At 39.9% G+C, this 18,038-nt stretch overlaps 1 protein-coding gene across 2 annotated transcripts; it reads left to right on the top strand.

Annotated features, from left to right (window-relative positions):
* The first annotated feature begins 3,250 nt into the window (after nucleotides 1–3,250).
* Nucleotides 3,251–17,202, top strand: LOC117426325 (biogenesis of lysosome-related organelles complex 1 subunit 4-like). Of its 2 annotated transcripts, none has more exons than XM_059004387.1 (5): nucleotides 3,251–3,592; nucleotides 4,295–4,366; nucleotides 5,017–5,118; nucleotides 6,215–6,349; nucleotides 9,341–9,418. In XM_059004387.1, the coding sequence occupies exons 1-5, from the start codon at nucleotides 3,401–3,403 to the stop codon at nucleotides 9,374–9,376; spliced, it is 537 nt and encodes a 178-aa protein (XP_058860370.1). In that variant the 5' UTR covers nucleotides 3,251–3,400; the 3' UTR covers nucleotides 9,377–9,418. The 2 variants fall into 2 exon arrangements, with proteins under 2 accessions (XP_058860370.1, XP_058860369.1); XM_059004386.1 differs by lacking the exon at nucleotides 9,341–9,418 and adding an exon at nucleotides 16,544–17,202 and having other exon boundaries at nucleotides 3,257–3,592.
* Nucleotides 17,203–18,038: the final 836 nt, after the last annotated feature.

Raw genomic sequence — 18,038 nt, 5'->3', positions numbered from 1 at the left:
ACAGCTATGGACAAAAGATTTGCATCACCTGTAGCAGTGGATCCCAAGCTTTCTCAATGTAGGGACCACCTTAGTGTTTGGATTTTTTCTACGGACCACTTGCCACGGATTTTTTCACAAGAGCATTTTGAGACTAAATTGTATGTGTAGAAGTACATGTAGAAAGTAATGTATTTATATAACAAACCTGACTATATGAGATTCCTGGGCTTGAATCTTTGCTACCAGTTCATCAGGGAATATCATTTTGCACGTTGATAGTTTGATGGCAAAGTTCTCGTGTCTTTGTTTAAACTAGGGGTCTCCAATCCTGGTCGAGGAGGGCCGGTGTCCCTCCTGGTTTTTGTTCCAACTGTACCCTAAATTATTTAATTGGACCAATTAAGCTTCTAATAAGCACTTCATTGCTCCAATGAAGAAATTCATTTGGAACAAAAACCTGGAGGGACAATGGCCCTCCAGGACCAGGATTGGAGACCCCTGGTTTAAACCGTTCACAAGTCAAGCAGCAAATATAGCCTCCTCTCGTTTCACATTAACTTGTGTTACTATACGCAGCTAACCTCTCTAAAAACGTATAATATGGAAATAGGGATATTCCTATATCCCTGGCAACTCTGTAGCACATTTTATATTACTGAAATTGAAAAGTACGAAAACTGGTTTGTTTGTTTGAATTTAGTCATTCCAGCTGAAGTACATTCAGTGCCGTGCGCTACTTGTATGCAGAGTGAAAAGGCTGGGTCAGACAGAATACTTGCTTTGTGAAAAGGCTGGGACAGACAGAATACTTGCTTTGTGAAAATGCTGGGACAGACAGAATACTTGCTTTGTGAAAAGGCTGGGTCAGACAGAATACTTGCTTTGAATACGTGCAAAATGGCATTTGAATGATGGATATGAGTTCTTGTAGTTTTATAGAGTGATAAAACAAAAATTAAGCTATTTGGTCATGCTGATAGTCGTTACGTTTGGAGAAAGTCTGTTGAGGCATACAAAGAAAAGAACACCATACCTACTGTCAAGCATGGAGGTGGTAATATCCTGCTATGGGGCTGTTTTTCCTCTAGTGGCACAGGAAAGTTTGTTCCAATACAAGGTAAAATTGATTCCATAGCATACCAAAAGATATTGGCCAATCATCTGAAAACCTCCGCTACAAAACTTGATTTAAATCACAACTGGACGTTCCAACACAACAACGATCCAAAGCACACAGTAAAATCTACTTCAGAATGGTTAAAGAAGAATAAAATCAAGGTTCTGGAATGGCCTAGTCAAAGTGCTGATCTAAATCCGATTGAGAATCTTGGTATGAGTTGAAGGCAGCTGTGCACAAGAGAAGTCCTTGGAATTTGAATGAACTGGAACAGTTTTGTGTTGAAGAATGGTCAAAAAACACTAAAGAATCATGCCAAAAGCTCATCGACAAATATCCTAATCATTTAAAAAAAGGTTAGGATTGATAAAGGTGCTTCAACTAGCTATTAATTTCATTTCCCTTGTCAGGGTATGAATACTTTTGAATTAGCATTTTTGGAGTTTTGCAAAAAAAAAAATGCTGAAATAAATAATTGTAGACTATTTCTTGTAACTTTTTTCCTCATCCACAAAAGCAAAACTTGCTACAATTTTTTTTTCCGATAATTAGATTGAGAAATTTCTAGAAATTATAAATTTCCATTGGGGTATGTAAACTTTTGACTACAACTGTGTATTAATTTATAAACACACCCGTAATAACAGAAAACAGATAAAGAGAAAACTGCAGACTACATACATATGTTATAATTATATATAATGTGGATACAGCTGTTGTGTTGCTTAGCAATACATATTGTAGTAGCACAAAGTGTGATTGTGCAGAAATGGGTTTCTGCAAGAACTGCTTCACTGAGTAGCACATTATGATAAACCCAATTGACTCTGACCTACTCAGCAATATATATGGCTTTGAGGAAATCATCTTGGAGGTGTTTCTTTATGCCGCGATTGCTCTGAAATTTCACTCACAATACAGGACACATGTCATCCACAGGTCCGTTACTGAGTGCTGTACTATGGGCTGTACAGGTAGGATTGTGTGATTGAAATTACTTTGTATAGTCTAATCTTGGACAGCTTGATAATGTTGGATATATCAAAGAACTACCCTCATCTTTCATCACTGTTACACACACACACACACACACACACACACATATATATATATAAAATTGAGGAAGTGTCCCTCTTAAATCAGACCACCAGTACGATGTCTGTCTGCTTCATCAGCTTCACAGAATGCGGCAAGTATGTGCAGAACAGCGACACCTGGCTGTCAATTATTATGCAGTAACATTTTATTTCAAGAACTTAATACAGGTGATTTATGTTTTGTTGGAACGGGCAAGTCTGATACATTTATGGATTGCCAGCCGTTATGCATTAAACGCTGCAAATAACATGGTTGCCAAACATTGTGTGCGCTTCTTTAGTATTGGCCAAGTATGAAACCAATCTGTTTCAGAGCATGTGAACGCCTGATTGTTTAACCTATCGCGGTGTACTTAAAACGGTTCTTATCGTGGCGTTGCTTACAATTAAGAAATACTAAATGTACCTGTGATCGCTGTGTACACTTTTTGCGGTGTTCGTGCGTCCAATGCATTTTAAGACAAACACTAAAATGTGTTTAAAATCAACTCAATAAGATATGCTTCATTCTGGTTTTCTAGAAAAACTCAAAAACAGTCTTTAAAGCTAATTTTTTACATTATGTTAATATGAATTTTGCTACTATTAATATGAATTAAAAATTTTAAGTCATTCTGAATTAATGCTTTTTGAATCTAAACGATTAAATAATAATATAACGACTCCCCACATGCATTCAAAATGTCATTAAACAATCTTTGCTTACCACAGTAGGCTACAGAATATGCTTTATTTCAATAGTTGAAATAAACAAGAAAAAGTAGTGTTTTATATTGATTAGGTATGTACAAGAATCCTGCACGATTTCAAGCCTTTGGGAATTGTCTTAGGGGTACTGTACCCATAATTAAAGAAGCCCCTGACAGTCTTAGCTTTGCTCCGAACCTCTACATACACAATGCTTTATTATTAACATTATTATTTTAATTTCAAGTTAAAAGTTAAAAGTAACGACTGAAAATAAAGCAAGCGCTCACAGTGCATACAAGCTAGTGATCTGACTTGACCCTTTCCGGACGGTGGGTGCAGTTTTTCAAACGCACCGTACACAGTATAGAAAGCCGTCTGACCGCTGTAGCGTGCTGGATAATACATCATTATTCTATTACGGAAGCACGTCGGAGTCCTCCATGCAAAAAGAGGAAGAGCGACCGTTTCAATTGCAATTTGAAGCGGCCAGCTGCAAGTGTACTACATTGTCGAGATGGAGAATTCGGTGGATTCGAGTAAAACCTGGGTTGAGACCAGCAACGCAGAGACGCACGGGCAGGGTATAGAAGAAGGAGGAGGCGAGATTGCACCGGCTGCTACTGCTGAGGATACCACCAAGGACCAGTTGGTGGGAGGATGTGATGAGGAATACTGTGTTTACCTAACCACAGATGTCAGTAAGGAGGTGAGAGGATGTCATGGGATTTAAGTGATGGTTGCCAAGTTAGGCGATCGCGTAGTACGTTTGCAATATGCTGCATAGCATGAAGTTCGGCTAGTTTATTTACATTAAGACCTATGAAGGTGTCCGTGTATTTGAATGCATGGATGTTCAATCAACACATAAAAATACAGGCACAAGAGTTATTACCTAAATGCAGCACACAATTAAAAATCGTTTTTATTTCATTGTTAAATGAGAGCACGGGGGTCTGATTGTTGAAATTGATCGTTAAGCATGTTGCAGATGTTAGGCGACATCTAAATTTGTCTACGGGGTCAATTTATTTTGTGTACAGTAGTGTGCAAATTATTAGAACGCCTCAAGATTTGTTATTTGTGTTTTGTGTATACCTACCTGCGTGAAAACCTATGAGAATTTCAATTTTCGGTCTGTAATCAATTTAATTAGACATCTTAAACAACTTCTAAAAAGGGTCTTGCATTTTACCATTTGTGGCTCTGTGTTCATTTTCTCTTACTGTTTTAAATGAATTGCATCTGTGGCCTATTAAAGTCATCAATTACATTAGACAATCACTAATTTGCCTATTTTGAGAAAGATTTTCAGTAACAGTGGTTTGATTTCATACGCACAACAAAGTAAGCGAGACTGCAGCGCCTCAGTGGTGTAACGCGTGTTAAACGTATCCCTCTTCATCGGAAGGTTACAGGCTTGCGGGACAGCGTGGACGAGATGTTGACGAGGCTGGACGAGTTCTGTGGAATGCTCGACATGGTTTGTAGTTTGCAAGATGATTTCTTTCTTCATTAATTGTAGGTTTCCAGTTAGTGCTGGCACTTGGTTGGTAGGTGCTTCCTTCACTTTGAACATTAGGGAAGGAGCATGTATCCCTCCAGAACAATTAAAAACCTGTAAAATCAGTGCCAACCACTTTCTTCCATTCTGTTACCCTATTATTGATTGTTCTTCACTTTTCCCCGTTAATTCAGGATATGCAAATATCCTAGATAAACTGCTCCATCCTGGTACCTTGGTGTTGGTCACATGGTCTGATTGCTGCAATGCCATTAGAGTGAGTTTGAACTGCAACACAGGAAGTGATTAGGTACCAGGAAGCAGCAGCACCTTCTAATCTATATTGTTGTTTTTGAAATACCTACATAAACCGAAAGAGCTTCAACAGAAGAAAAGGGGGCCAGTAACTATATTACTAGTGCTGAAAAGTTACGAGACAGTGGATTGTAGAGTCCTGGTTAAGGTTAACAGTACAGTAGTAAGGAATCAAGTGAAGCTCATTAATCTGGCCACCACACCATATATACACTTCCTGTGCAGCGAGTATTAGGACCCCACGTCAGCTGTGCATTGCTGACTGTGTATAACATGTTTTTATGAATACTGTTCTTTCTGTATTGCCTTATTAGATTCGCAAGGACTCTTCAGAGATTCTGGACCAGCATGTGCCTTATATAACAATGAAAACAGCTGAAATGAAGAACGTTTATGCCAAAATTGATAAGATCGAGGTAGGCAGGGTTTTTAAGGGTATGCAGACACTGCTCAGAATCTTTCATTGCACATTAGATTGTGTCTACCGAAAATGATTGTACAAACTGTCCCAACAGAACACATTTTAACACTATCTAATTTAGAGGAAAATGGTTAAGAAAGTTTGCCATATAACAAACTCAAATAAGACTGTTAATATTCTCCACGTTCTCTGCCCTTCATCAATGAAATTTGTATTTTATTGGTATTATTCTTTTATATCGAATAGAAATTCAAAACATCCAACTACAGAAAGGAAATGCAGAGCAAGTCAGACAGATTTCCTAAATATACTGTATTTGAAATAAGAGAGTTATATTAGCTTATTAAGACAAAAACTTTATACAGTGCCCTGAATGTGAGGAAGTCTTATAATATCCTACACTACAGTACATAACATGTAAAATAAGACATTATCTTTTATAAAAGTTCTTAAAGGAATTTTAGCTAACAAAATAATTCCGTGATTCCATTTTGCACTTCCATTACCTCCACAGGTCTGAAATGCGCAGTTTTAATAAACGCATGTTATAGCACACATGTATTTAAATTTTAAAACATGATGTCTAGTACTCCTTCAGGTTAAAGGAAACTTTCGGTTTCTCTGCCTTAATCTCAGGTTAGCGGTTTGCACTCCCTGGGTCATTTCACCTCAGCAGTGTATTCTGGGTCAGAGCATGCTACTGGCTGGAAGCATGTCAGTCAATCAGGGAGGCAGCTGATTGGTTAATGACAGGGAAGATACCATTGAAGGGGTGGGGACAATTTTACCAACCAGGTGAAGTGGCCCAGCAAGTACAAGGCAATTTTCTTTAACCTAGCGTAGTACCAGATATCAAGTTTTGAAATGTAAATACTTGTTTGCTATAGCATGTGTTTCTTTCAAAACTGCACATTTGAACCTTATATATGAATGCATGGCAGAGGAATGCTATGGAGCTGCTTTGTTATACAATTGCTTCAGTAGGTTCTCAGCTGGTTTTATATTGGATATGCTCAGAAGCTGAGCCGCGCTGTACTGTCCACCTGGCAGTGCTTGTACAAGTACACAAACAGGAGCCCCTGTCTCTGCAGGCGTTCGTGCAGATGGTGGGGACCAGCGCAGTGTTCCTGGAAGAGGAGCTTCTTCAAGCAGAAAAGGAGCACCGGGGGCTCCCTAAGACAGTCCGCAAAATACTGCAGACATTCAGAGCGCCGGCCGTCTTAAAGGTGAGCACAGTGTGGCGGTAGCCTAGCATGGAGTTATAACACCTGCAGCGTGTACCAGGGGAAATACATAGCATTGTGCAGAACATGTAAAATATGGTAAAGCTGTGTGGTCCAGTGGATAAAGAAAAGGGCTTGTAACCAGGAGGTCCCCGGTTCAAATCCCACCTCAACCACTGACTCATTGTGTGACCCTGAGCAAGTCACTTAACCTCCTTGTGCTCCGTCTTTCGGGTGAGACGTAGTTGTAAGTGACTCTGCAGCTGATGCATAGTTCACACACCCTAGTCTCTGTAAGTCGCTGTGGATAAAGGTGTCTGCTAAATAAACAAATAATAAAATAATAATAATGCAGAAAGATGTATGACAATCAAAAACATGGCAACCCATGGTAAATTATTATAAATGCATTGAACCATTGGACAAAAGCATGCTGCTTGGCTTTATAATGAGCTTTTATAGCTTCTTGGACATTTACCATGTACAGTGTGTATTTCCTGTGTTGATAGTTTTTAAAAGGTGTACAGCAGACCCAGGTGACACATACTCTACAGTGCAATAGAGAGGATTCATGCAACACTTTGTGAAAGGTGAAGTGCAGGATGATAGTAGCAGTTTCAGGTTGTTTCTGTAGTGCAAACTCTTTGTTTTGCATTCAAAAGTAAACCTCCCGGGAGGAGTGCAGTATTGAAAGGGTTAAGCCAGTGCATGCCTCTTAGCTTGAAGCAGATACATTAACAGGACAGATCTGTGAGTGAGATTGCAGCTGCTCCACCACTGCTTCCAGCAGGGGGCATAGTTGAGTAGTGATCGCTTGGCTACGAGACTACACAACAGGCCTGGAGATATGAAACCTACGACCTGGTATGTTTATTTAAGAGAGATTTTTATAGACTGGGTTTTTTGGGTTTTACCGATAAGAACTGAAAAAACACTGTTACCAAATAAACACTAAAAGTACAACTGAGACCCTCTAAAAGCTAGCAGACTTTTGCATCCTGAAACTCGTTTCAAACAGCAACATCTCAAGCAGGCTAAGACAGTCCCAAATATAACCCAAGAATACATTTAAAAAATGATTTCATACACAAAAACATTTGCTCTTATTATAATGGCAATAATATCTTCTGAGTGGTCATTGGCTGTAGATAATTATGTACTGATTGTACTCTGTACCATATTAAAAATGTCTTGGATCTGAGTTTGATGTTTTTGATCAACTGTAAACATTTTACACATTTATCCCAGAATTGTGCTCTTCAGCTTGCTGTCATCCTGCATTTCATTATACCAGCATGGTTCAGATTATAGGTCAATTCAGACTAATATCTAAGCCATCTCAATGGTTAGAGAAAGCAAGAGTCTACTGTAATTGCAATCAGTTGTAATCATGTTTTTATACTGTATATTGAGCAATGATTCGATCTAAAATCAAATCATTGTTACGTACATTTATTGCTTTTGCTGCCCAAGAGCAGTCATAAAGGGTTAAGCGCGTTCCCACCGAGTCAATCTCCTACCCTGTCCCTGTTGGGGCTCTGTGCCTGCTGGTGGAATCTGAGCTGTGCTTCCTGTCTGCAGAGATTATCCAGCAGTGACACGTGTGAACACGTTCCCTTCTCAGTCTCCAGGGGGCGCCAGCAGCGCCGCAGCCCCATATGAGCTCCGTTAACCAGACAGAAGCCTCCCATCCCCCCACAGCTTGCTGAACAGCAGGAGGCTGACTGGCGCCCCTGCTGGCCAGCAGTGGAACTATCCTCACCAGCTTTCCTTTGTTCGAGGGCTCTGCCCACAGTCCCTGATATTACCTCAGCAGCAGGGGGGGGGAGGCACACGGCATTTCCTTCCAAGAGCCTATTCAGATATTGAGAGATACGCCATTTTGAAATAGAGGTCTAATCACATAATCACAATATTCCCTTATTATGCCTATTTTAATAATAACTGCAGAGACTGTCTGTGAGTTTCAGCTACAGCTGCCAATGTATCTCTTACATGAGGGATACACTATATTCAGTTTATTGAATACCGGTGATCCTTTCAGCAAATGGGTCTAAAATAGGTATTTTTAGCCATTTTTTCCTGGAATATAACTGTAAAATATCTTTGGTATTGGAATATACAGTACCGTGTATTCCGTCCTGATTGACTCGTATTAACGACAGTATAAAGCTACCCAACTTATTGCAACATGACTTAATTAATAGAAACAAACTGTAAATTTGAAAAATTAAAAATGTTTCTCCTGTCTATTTACAGTAGTACAGCTACCCCATAATAAGGTCGGGCCCCAGTGAAGACCACAACCCTATTAAAGGCCACATTTTGTCCACTGGCTGTCTTATTATTATTATTATTATTATTATTATTATTATTTATTTCTTAGCAGACGCCCTTATCCATGGCGACTTACAATTGTTACAAGATATCACATTATACATTATACAGATATCACATTATTTTTACATCCAATTACCCATTTATGCAGTTGGGTTTTTACTGGAGCAATCTAGGCGAAGTACCTTGCTCAAGGTTACAGCAGCAGTGCCCCCTCATCTGGGATTGAACCCACGACCCTTCGCTCAAAAAATCTGACATGAAACACTGTACTACTATTGTTATTTGTTTATTTAGCAGACGCCTTTATCCAAGGCGACTTACAGAGACTAGGGTGTGTGAACCATGCATCAGCTGCAGAGTCACTTACAACTACGTCTCACCCGAAAGACGGAGCACAAGGAGGTGAAGTGACTTGCTCAGGGTCACACAATGAGTCAGTGGCTGAGGTGGGATTTGAACCAGGGACTTTCTGGTTACAAGCCCTTTTCTTTAACCACTGGACCACACAGCCTCCTGTGCTTAGTAGTGAGGGTTCACTGTATTTAGTGTGTGGGTGGTATGAAATTAAGACAAGATTATATAATGCTGCTGCATCTTGTGAATGCTGCATTTTGCCTGAATTTGAGATTTTAGGGTCATTTTTATTTGTTCTAGCACAACATCAACTTACCAGAGGAATGGGGTGTTTGAAAAACTACACCTCACTGCCGGTTAGGAACATTTAAAACCTTACAAACTCAAAGGAAGTTCAAATAACAATGTATTGAGGCCAGGTAAGGATTGGTTAATTGACACATAATGGAATCTGTCAGGTATATCCCTTGTGTGTAACACAGCAAGTGCACAGCTCAGGTTAGCTACAATGTGTTTTTTTGTGTTATCTGTGTGTTTGCTGAAGGTCTCGTTGCCATAACAGCAGCTACAGTTTCCACGGCTGTCTTTCTTGAGCATCGCCCTGCTGCAGGGTAGATCCACCGCTTGCCCTCGAGCTTGTTGTGGATTTTTCACTGCTAGCCACTCTCCACTGCCGAGCACGCTGCAGTGTCTGTCAGCCCTGTGTCTTGACTCGGACAGAGAGCAGTGTTCACACCATTTTCTGCTGAAAAGGCCTTTTAGGACTTGGAACATTTGCTTGTCAATTGGTCGTTGACAATATGCCCATCCTGAAAATGTTTTATTTAATACCTGTCAACCCCCAGTTATAGTATGAAACCTGATGAGGCAACCTGGCCTTAACTATGGGAAAAACAGAAGAACTGTGAGCTTAGATTTGACATTTTTAATTCAAATTTGCCATTAAAATAGGTAGATTAACAAATATGAATATGTACATAGATAAATTAATTCAGTTTTTCCACAGTTAGATACATACACATTCATTAATAGATGTGTAGTATAGAGGTACATACTCACAAATCACGATTCACTCTTTCACTACTGTCTATGTGTTCATATACAGACGTGCTCAAATTTGTTGGTACCCCTCCACAAAAAACGAAGAATGCACAATTTTCTCTGAAATAACTTGAAACTGACAAAAGTAATTGGCATCCACCATTGTTTATTCCATATTTAATAGAAATCAGACTTTGCTTTTGATTTTTTATTCAACATAATATTGTAAATAAGAAAACAAATGAAAATGGCATGGACAAAAATGATGGGACCGCTAACCTAATATTTTGTTGCACAACCTTTAGAGGCAATCACTGCAATCAAACGTTTTCTGTAGCTCTCAATGAGACTTCTGCACCTGTTAACAGGTAGTTTGGCCCACTCTTCCTGAGCAAACTGCTCCAGCTGTCTCAGGTTTGATGGGTGCCTTCTCCAGACTGCAAGTTTCAGCTCTTTCCATAGATGTTCGATAGGATTCAGATCAGGATCACGCCACTTCAGAATAGTCCAATGTTTTGTTCTTATCCATTCTTGGGTGCTTTTAGCTGTGTGTTTTGGGTCATTATCCTGTTGGAGGACCCATGACCTGCGACTGAGACAGAGCTTTCTGACACTGGGCAGTACGTTTCGCTCCAGAATGCCTTGATAGTCTTGAGATTTCATTGTGCCCTGCACAGATTCAAGGCACCCTGTGCCAGGCGCAGCAAAGCAGCCCCAAAACATAACCGAGCCTCCTCTATGTTTCACTGTAGATATGGTGTTCTTTTCTTTGAAAGCTTCATTTTTTCGTCTGTGAACAAAAAAGCTCCAGTTTTGACTCATCTGTCCAAAGGACATTCTCCCAGAAGGATTGTGGCTTGTCAATATGCATTTTAGCAAATTCCAGTCTGGCTTTTTTATGTTTTTCTTTCAAAAGTGGAGTCCTCCTGGGTCTTCTTCCATGGAGCCCACTTTCGCTCAAAAAGCGACGGATGGTGCGATCAGAAACTGACGTACCTTCACCTTGTAGTTCAGCTTGTATCTCTTTGGCAGTTATCCTTGGTTCTTTTTCTACCATTCGCTCTATCCTTCTGTTCAATCTGGGGTCGATTTTCCTCTTGCGGCCGCACCCAGGGAGGTTGGCTACAGTTCCATGGACCTTAAACTTAATAATATTTGCAACTGTTGTCACAGGAACATCAAGCTGCTTGGAGATGGTCTTGTAGCCTTTACCTTTACCATGCTTGTCTATTATTTCCTTTCTGATATCCTCAGACAACTCTCTCCTTTGCTTTCTCTGGTCCATGTTCAGGGTGGTGCACACAATGATACCAAACAGCACAGTGACTACTTTTCTCCATTTAAATAGGCTGAATGACTGATTACAAGATTGGAGACATGTGTGATACTAATTAAAGAAACTAATTAGTTTGAAATATCACTATAATCCAATTATTTATTATCTTTTCTAAGGGGTACCAACAAATATGTCCAGGCCATTTTAGAATATCTTTGTAGAATAAGCAATAATTCATCTCTTTTCACAGCTTCTTTGCTTTATTCTATGACATACCAAAGGCATGCAAGTATACATGATAAAATAGCTTTTAATTTCATCACTTTTCAGGAGGAATGAAGCATTATTTCAATGAGCTGTAAGGGTACCAACAAATTTGAGCACGTCTGTATATCTATATACCCTAATGATCTCATTACAACCGTTGAATATGTGACTGTTTATTTAAATAAGGGTTTCCACATTTTGATAAAGCAATGTAGCTTTTCCCTGTCCTCCTGCAGGACTTAAGTTTTTAGTAAATTAGTCCTATCATCTTCCATGCAGGACTTCTTTAAGTTAATATCCAATGCCGTTCTCATCCCCCATAGACCCCAATGTTAAATCCAAGTTTCAAGTACAGTGCTACAGAAAACAGTTATAAAATGAAAGACATATTCTTGACTAGCAATTGAACTGAAATGCTATTTGTAAGCAATCCAAATCCAGGCTTTATTGCATCATTATCAGCATGAGGGTAGATGAGCTCTTTGCATAGTTATAGAAGCAATGTCATGTCTTCCAGACAGCCTAGGGCTGCACATTCAGTCTGTTTATCTTAGCTGTGCAAGGTCTGCACCTATTAGTGAAGGAGTATCCAGAGTGTAATGTCAAGGCCTCGCTGTAACACAGCCACACAGAATGTCAGATTGAGTCCATGCACTTAAAATCGTATCTGTGATTCATCCAGGCGTGTTTGTCAGCTCACCCAGGCCGTGGATAAGAAAAATAATAACCAGGAGCAAGATCTCCAGTAAATGCACTTTCTTGGGGATTATAGGCAGGGAATTCCAAAGAGAAGCCAGCATTCAGGCTGTACAATTCAATTATCAGGTGTCTGAATTCAGTAAAAAAAATTCAGGGCCAGGCTATCCAAATTATTATACAGTAACGTATCCACCCATCACGTATCCACCTAAACTGCTTATCCACCACGATCAAGATCTTCAGCAACCTTAGTTTATTATTGAACACAGAACATTAGTTCAGAGATTGGAGATCCCACCAAAGTTTTTTGTTTGTTGTATGTGCTCTGTGCGCTACCATTGGCGGTAGTGTCACGTGAGCTGTTCAGTGTGTTAACTTGATAGGTAAATAAATCCTGTTCGTCTACGGGGGGCGTATCAACTTCAACCTCCGTCTCGATCTCCTTCCTGTCACTCGGCAGACGGCAACCCTGTCACAAGCATTAATATCCTGTATATTTCTAAACAAGGGTAATAAAAGCTGAATCTCAAAACAATAATTGTGGGAATATAGTAATTGTTACAGCTGTGAATGGTACTTAAAACAGGATTCATTTATCCGACTTTACATATCCGCCCTTACTCTGGTCCCACCGCAGTTCGATAGGTGACCGATTACTGTGGTAACAGAATTTTGTTTTCTGAATTCTAAAAGTACTACTTTTTTTAATGGCTTACAAGCTACCCTTTTAAGCGCCTTTGACGGGAGATCTAGTTTTTTTTTTTTTTTTGGTCTCCTACTCTGTCAATAAGAGGTCTCGCCATCAATATATTTATAAACATAGAGTTGGTAACAGTATGTGGCCTACAAACACAATCTCTTTTCAAAGCCACAGTCTGACTTGAGGAACTCACCAGTGCTACTACTTGTCAGTAGATGTGGTCTGATAACACTGGAAATGCACACGGTTTTTTGCAGTCCTGTAACTGGCTTGGTATTTTGGCTTGGTATTTTGTATTTGCTGTTCTTGGACGCACCTAAGCTGCAGCCTGAAGGAGCAGGGCCCCTGCCTGGTTCAAAACCGTTTCACTCCTCCCCTCCCCCACACCGCACAGCATTCCTCACCCTGCCTGACTCACTCCCCCAGTGGTGAGCTGGAGCATTACACAGGCCTACTGCATCCAGCAGAGCCAGCAGGAACGCAGCGGCGTGGGGGTTTATTGTAGGAGCAAAAGTGCTGATGCAGCACAAGGGCTCTTTACAAGGCAGAAGAGTCAGGCCCAGGCAGGGGGTTGGAACTCAGCGCTGAGAGGCCTGTTGGCTACAGTATGTGGCTGAGAGGCTTTATTGAGGTCGTTAGTGGCTGTCACCCACAGAAATATAATACAATATGAAGCACCCTGTTTCTCAAGCCTCTGAACAAACAGACGCACAAAGTGGGCATCGCTGTGTGTTGGAGCTGAAGAATAATGAGCTATGTGCCTCGTGCATGAGACAGCAGGATCTATTTTACATGTGCAGTAGATTTAGTACACTCCCCTCCCACCTCGTGTCCCAGTATATACACAGTTACACCTCCTGTTCAGGCCAGTCAAGGGGCCAACAAAACGTGTCCTTAATGGGGGCTCACTACTGAAGCGACATAGTCTAGGCATTTGTCAAGAATTTTACTGATATGTTTTCTAATTGTTGTTTTTATTTGATTTTAATCTAAATTGAATGTGTTGCATCCAAGTTCTGAAGGGATTGGTAGGGTTACAGCATGTTGGTCTTTTTAAACGGGTAATATGCAGTACCATATACACTGCTGTGCAAAAGTCTTGGACGCATTCAGGAGTTACAATGTATATGGATGTTGTGAGCATCAGCGGTTTACTCTGCGTCTCCACTGGTGTTTTCTGCTGTTGTGGCAGCTTTGACTGGTGGTGTTGCTGCTTGGTTTGGGTCGGGGGAGGCCAGGCTTGTAGTTTACAATCTTTGGTTTGCGTTGATCATGGTCTTAAAGAACTTGTGATCATGGGAACTCAGGGTGAAGTGTGCATGGGCAGCTGGTGTGCGGTGTTGTGGTGGAGAGTCCATCACATTTAAACAGGGGGGGGGAGCGAAGCAATCCAAGGGGGGGCATGAGAAGCATCCAAAAAAAAAAAAAAGTTAAACGTTTTTATATATATATATCTCAATAGAAAGGCAATTTAAAAAATCCTTTAAATTGATGTAAGGCACGGCAAGGTCAAATAAACAATGCGCGATTGAGACGTGAAAAATGCAAGAACGTCTAAGACTTTTGCTCAGCAATGTACACCCATATATATATATATATATATATATATATATATATATATATATATATATATATATATATATATATGGTATAAACTAGTGGTGGGCAACGATATGAAAATTGTAAATTGATTAATATCAACACACAATTGCAATATCAAATATGTACATGAAATTATAAACATGAACATAACACGGACGTTAACAGATATTTACACATGAGAAGCAGAGACTTACTTTAACTTAGTGGGGCTTTGCTTCGTAATATCCATGGAGAAAAACAAGGTCTTGTAATGTTTTCCGATTCCATCGTGATCCACCTGGAACCTGTAATATTTCTGTATTCACTGCTCACAGGGTCGTTGATTTTCTAGCCATTCTGATGTCATTGAATCTGAAGCTTTTTTTTGCCTACAAGACTGGCAAATTGGTATGTATAGAGTGTATTGTATCTTAATATAAAATAAACTTGATTTTAACAATAAAAAGTATATTTCTGCGATAGAACCTTCTTTTAAATCCCACGATGTCGCGATATGGAATTATCGATAGCATATCACAATATCGATATTGGTGCCCATCACTAGTATAAACCACGACGGGCTGTGCGGTTTCCATGAAATATACGCACGCCTTGGTGGTGATTATCCCAAGGTGAAACCAAGGGTCTTTAACCATCCAGGCATGCAGATATTTAATGGGTACCGCACGGCCCAAAGTGGTTTATACCGCTGAGAAAATGTCAAAGTTAATTGTCATTTTGAGAAGAAAAGCATTTAAAAAGACTATTAAAATTAAAAAAAAAAAAAAAAAAAGTTTGTGATGGAATTTAAATGTAAAAATAATGTGGTATCTTGTAACAATTGTAAGTTGCCCTGGATAAGGATGTCTGCTAAGAAATAAATAATAATAAAATAATATAATCACCCTTTTACCTATGAAAGAAGTAGTTTTTAAAATCTGAAAATGAAATGAAAATGAAAATGAAAATCTGAATGAAAATGTACATAAAACAGCGTGACATCTGTTCCATCTGATACAAAGACATTTCAGATGGCTGTATTACATCAATATCCAGATCTGCTATATATATTATGATTTAAACTACATTGTGCAGGCTTGGATGAGCACCTACCAACCAAGCGCTGACAGTCAGCCCTCTATCCTAATAATGAAGTACAGGAAGAATTCAGTGACAGTCACCAAGGAATTCTATAATAGTATCAAAGTGAACATTGGCGCGGGGCACTGCAGCTTTAATGAACACAGCTCAACACATGATGAAAAGGTTAATTACAAAATAACTTTTACTTTCCACAGTTAGAGCCAGACTGTGTAATGCAGCCTTATACTGGGTTACACTCAGGCTCTAATGCACATGCTGAATGAAAGCCAGTAAGGAAAGCACAGCCATTTTGTACAGGACGCAGCGCCAGCCAACTCAACACACTGTAACTGGTGAGTGACAGGAGCTGGACTGAGCAGACATGGAAGTGTGACACAGGGGAAAAACACTTGCATACACCACAAGGCATTGAGATGAGAGGCTTTGGTCCGTACTGGTGCGTACACAACAAGGCATTGAGATGAGAGGCTTTGGTCCGTACTGGTGCGTACACAACAAGGCATTGAGATGAGAGGCTTTGGTCCGTACTGGTGCGTATACATGTGACGGACTGTGAAAGTACATTTTAACTGAAAATAATTATGCATTTTCAAAAAATGGTATGTGGTTCTTCACTAGGTTAAAGAAAGCTACTTCCCCTAACGACCGGAGTGACCCAGAAGATATCTTCCTAAGGTTAAATGACCTAGGAAGTGCAAGTATAACAGATTAATAACAGTTGTCAAGTTTGCTTTTGAATGACCCTGGTTTTAGAAAAATGTTTAGCTGTAGCAAGTGCAAAACCTACAATTGTGGCTCCCCGTCACCATTCGAATTCTCTGTCTCTCTGTTTCAGAAACATGAATCGGCAACGCGGACGCCCTACGAGCTGCCGGTGTTGTTCCGAACAGAAGAGTTTTTCACAGCAGAGCCTGGCAGTGCGGATATGAAGAAACCAAATAGCTGACTCCTGTGCTTTCTGTGTAATTTGGTGCAATATTAACATTTACTTTAGAGAGGCAGCTAGGGGGAATTCTTCCCACTTTGGGCCAAGAATGTGTGGCTAAACTAATTTGCTTTTTGAAACAGGGTTCACAATTCACAGTCAGGGTTAGTATATGTGCTAAAATCACATTTTTGATTTCTGTTTTGCTTTCTGAGCTTGATGTTGTAACATTGTTTAAACCCTCTTAGTGGCTGTGCCGCCATGCCTGTTTGACTCACAGACTGGTGGCAAGCAGGAATGGAAGAAGCTTACTTCCCTTTTTGATAGTAAACAAACTGGACTGTCAACACAGTTCAGATCAAATTGTGTACAGTATAGTCAATATTTGTTTATGTAAAATGGAACGTGATTGTAGGAATACTACTGCTTTACAATGGTTTTCGTTTAGGGCACCTTGCAGACTGCTGGTAATGATACAAAGAAATAAAGACTATAGATGTCATTTTGATATCTGCAAGATGCATGACCAAAATGTGAACCCTAATGCTACGCTTATTAAATGATGACCTTTTCCACGTTGTAAGGACTGCTGCGTTTTCATTTAGCTTTGACAAAGACATACGTTATTGTGCCAGGACATGCTTTTTAATATATTCTTTTCACATAGTGTTAATCATCCTGAATTATGTAAAAAGGGAAGGTCTCATACTATTACTATAGCCTATAATCAGCAGTACCAAAGTGACTCCTGGGGTTCTGAGAATTATGATGAAACAGAATGGTGAAAATGTCACCTCTATTACTGTTTTCTGTAGACAGTAATGGTCTTTACAGCCCTGTACTTAACTTGCAGAATCTTACATACAGAACAAAAAACAAAAGCACACTCGGGAACGTAGGGTGTAGTTTTACATTTTCAATCATGATTGTTTCTTATTGAATTTACTCATACGCTGTTTTTGCTGAGTGCGGGAGCTGCTCTTCAGTTCCAGTTGGCAGATTACAGGTGCTGATTTAAAATGACTGCAGTGTATGGAACTCAAAAGGTCTTTCCAGGTAGCTCGTATTGAAACTGTAACCAGCTGTTTCAGACAGGCTCATGCTACCCCCTGGAAATTCACAAGCTTCCAAGATATTTTACCTGCAACTGCTGTTTCAACACCGCTGTACGCAAACTCACAGAAAAAAAATACAAAGGTACGCTGCAGAGCAATCACTTGCGAGTGCGATCAGGCTGTCCTTCAAATGACTGAACAGTTACTCTGTAACAGGGACTAGCTGACCAGTTAACTAGCCCAATAGTAAAGTGACACTCGACCTCAGAAACTGGTAGTTGACGTCACCCATCACGTGATTATGATGTAAGAGTGAAGCGCGTGGGTTTCAGGTGGATGCAAGTGCAGTT

The sequence above is a fragment of the Acipenser ruthenus genome, chromosome 29, assembly GCF_902713425.1.
Source record: "Acipenser ruthenus chromosome 29, fAciRut3.2 maternal haplotype, whole genome shotgun sequence".
In the NCBI taxonomy this organism is placed as follows: Eukaryota; Metazoa; Chordata; class Actinopteri; order Acipenseriformes; family Acipenseridae; genus Acipenser; species Acipenser ruthenus.
The sequence above is the reverse complement of the archived record's forward strand: the minus strand, read 5'-3'. Positions and strand labels throughout refer to the sequence as shown.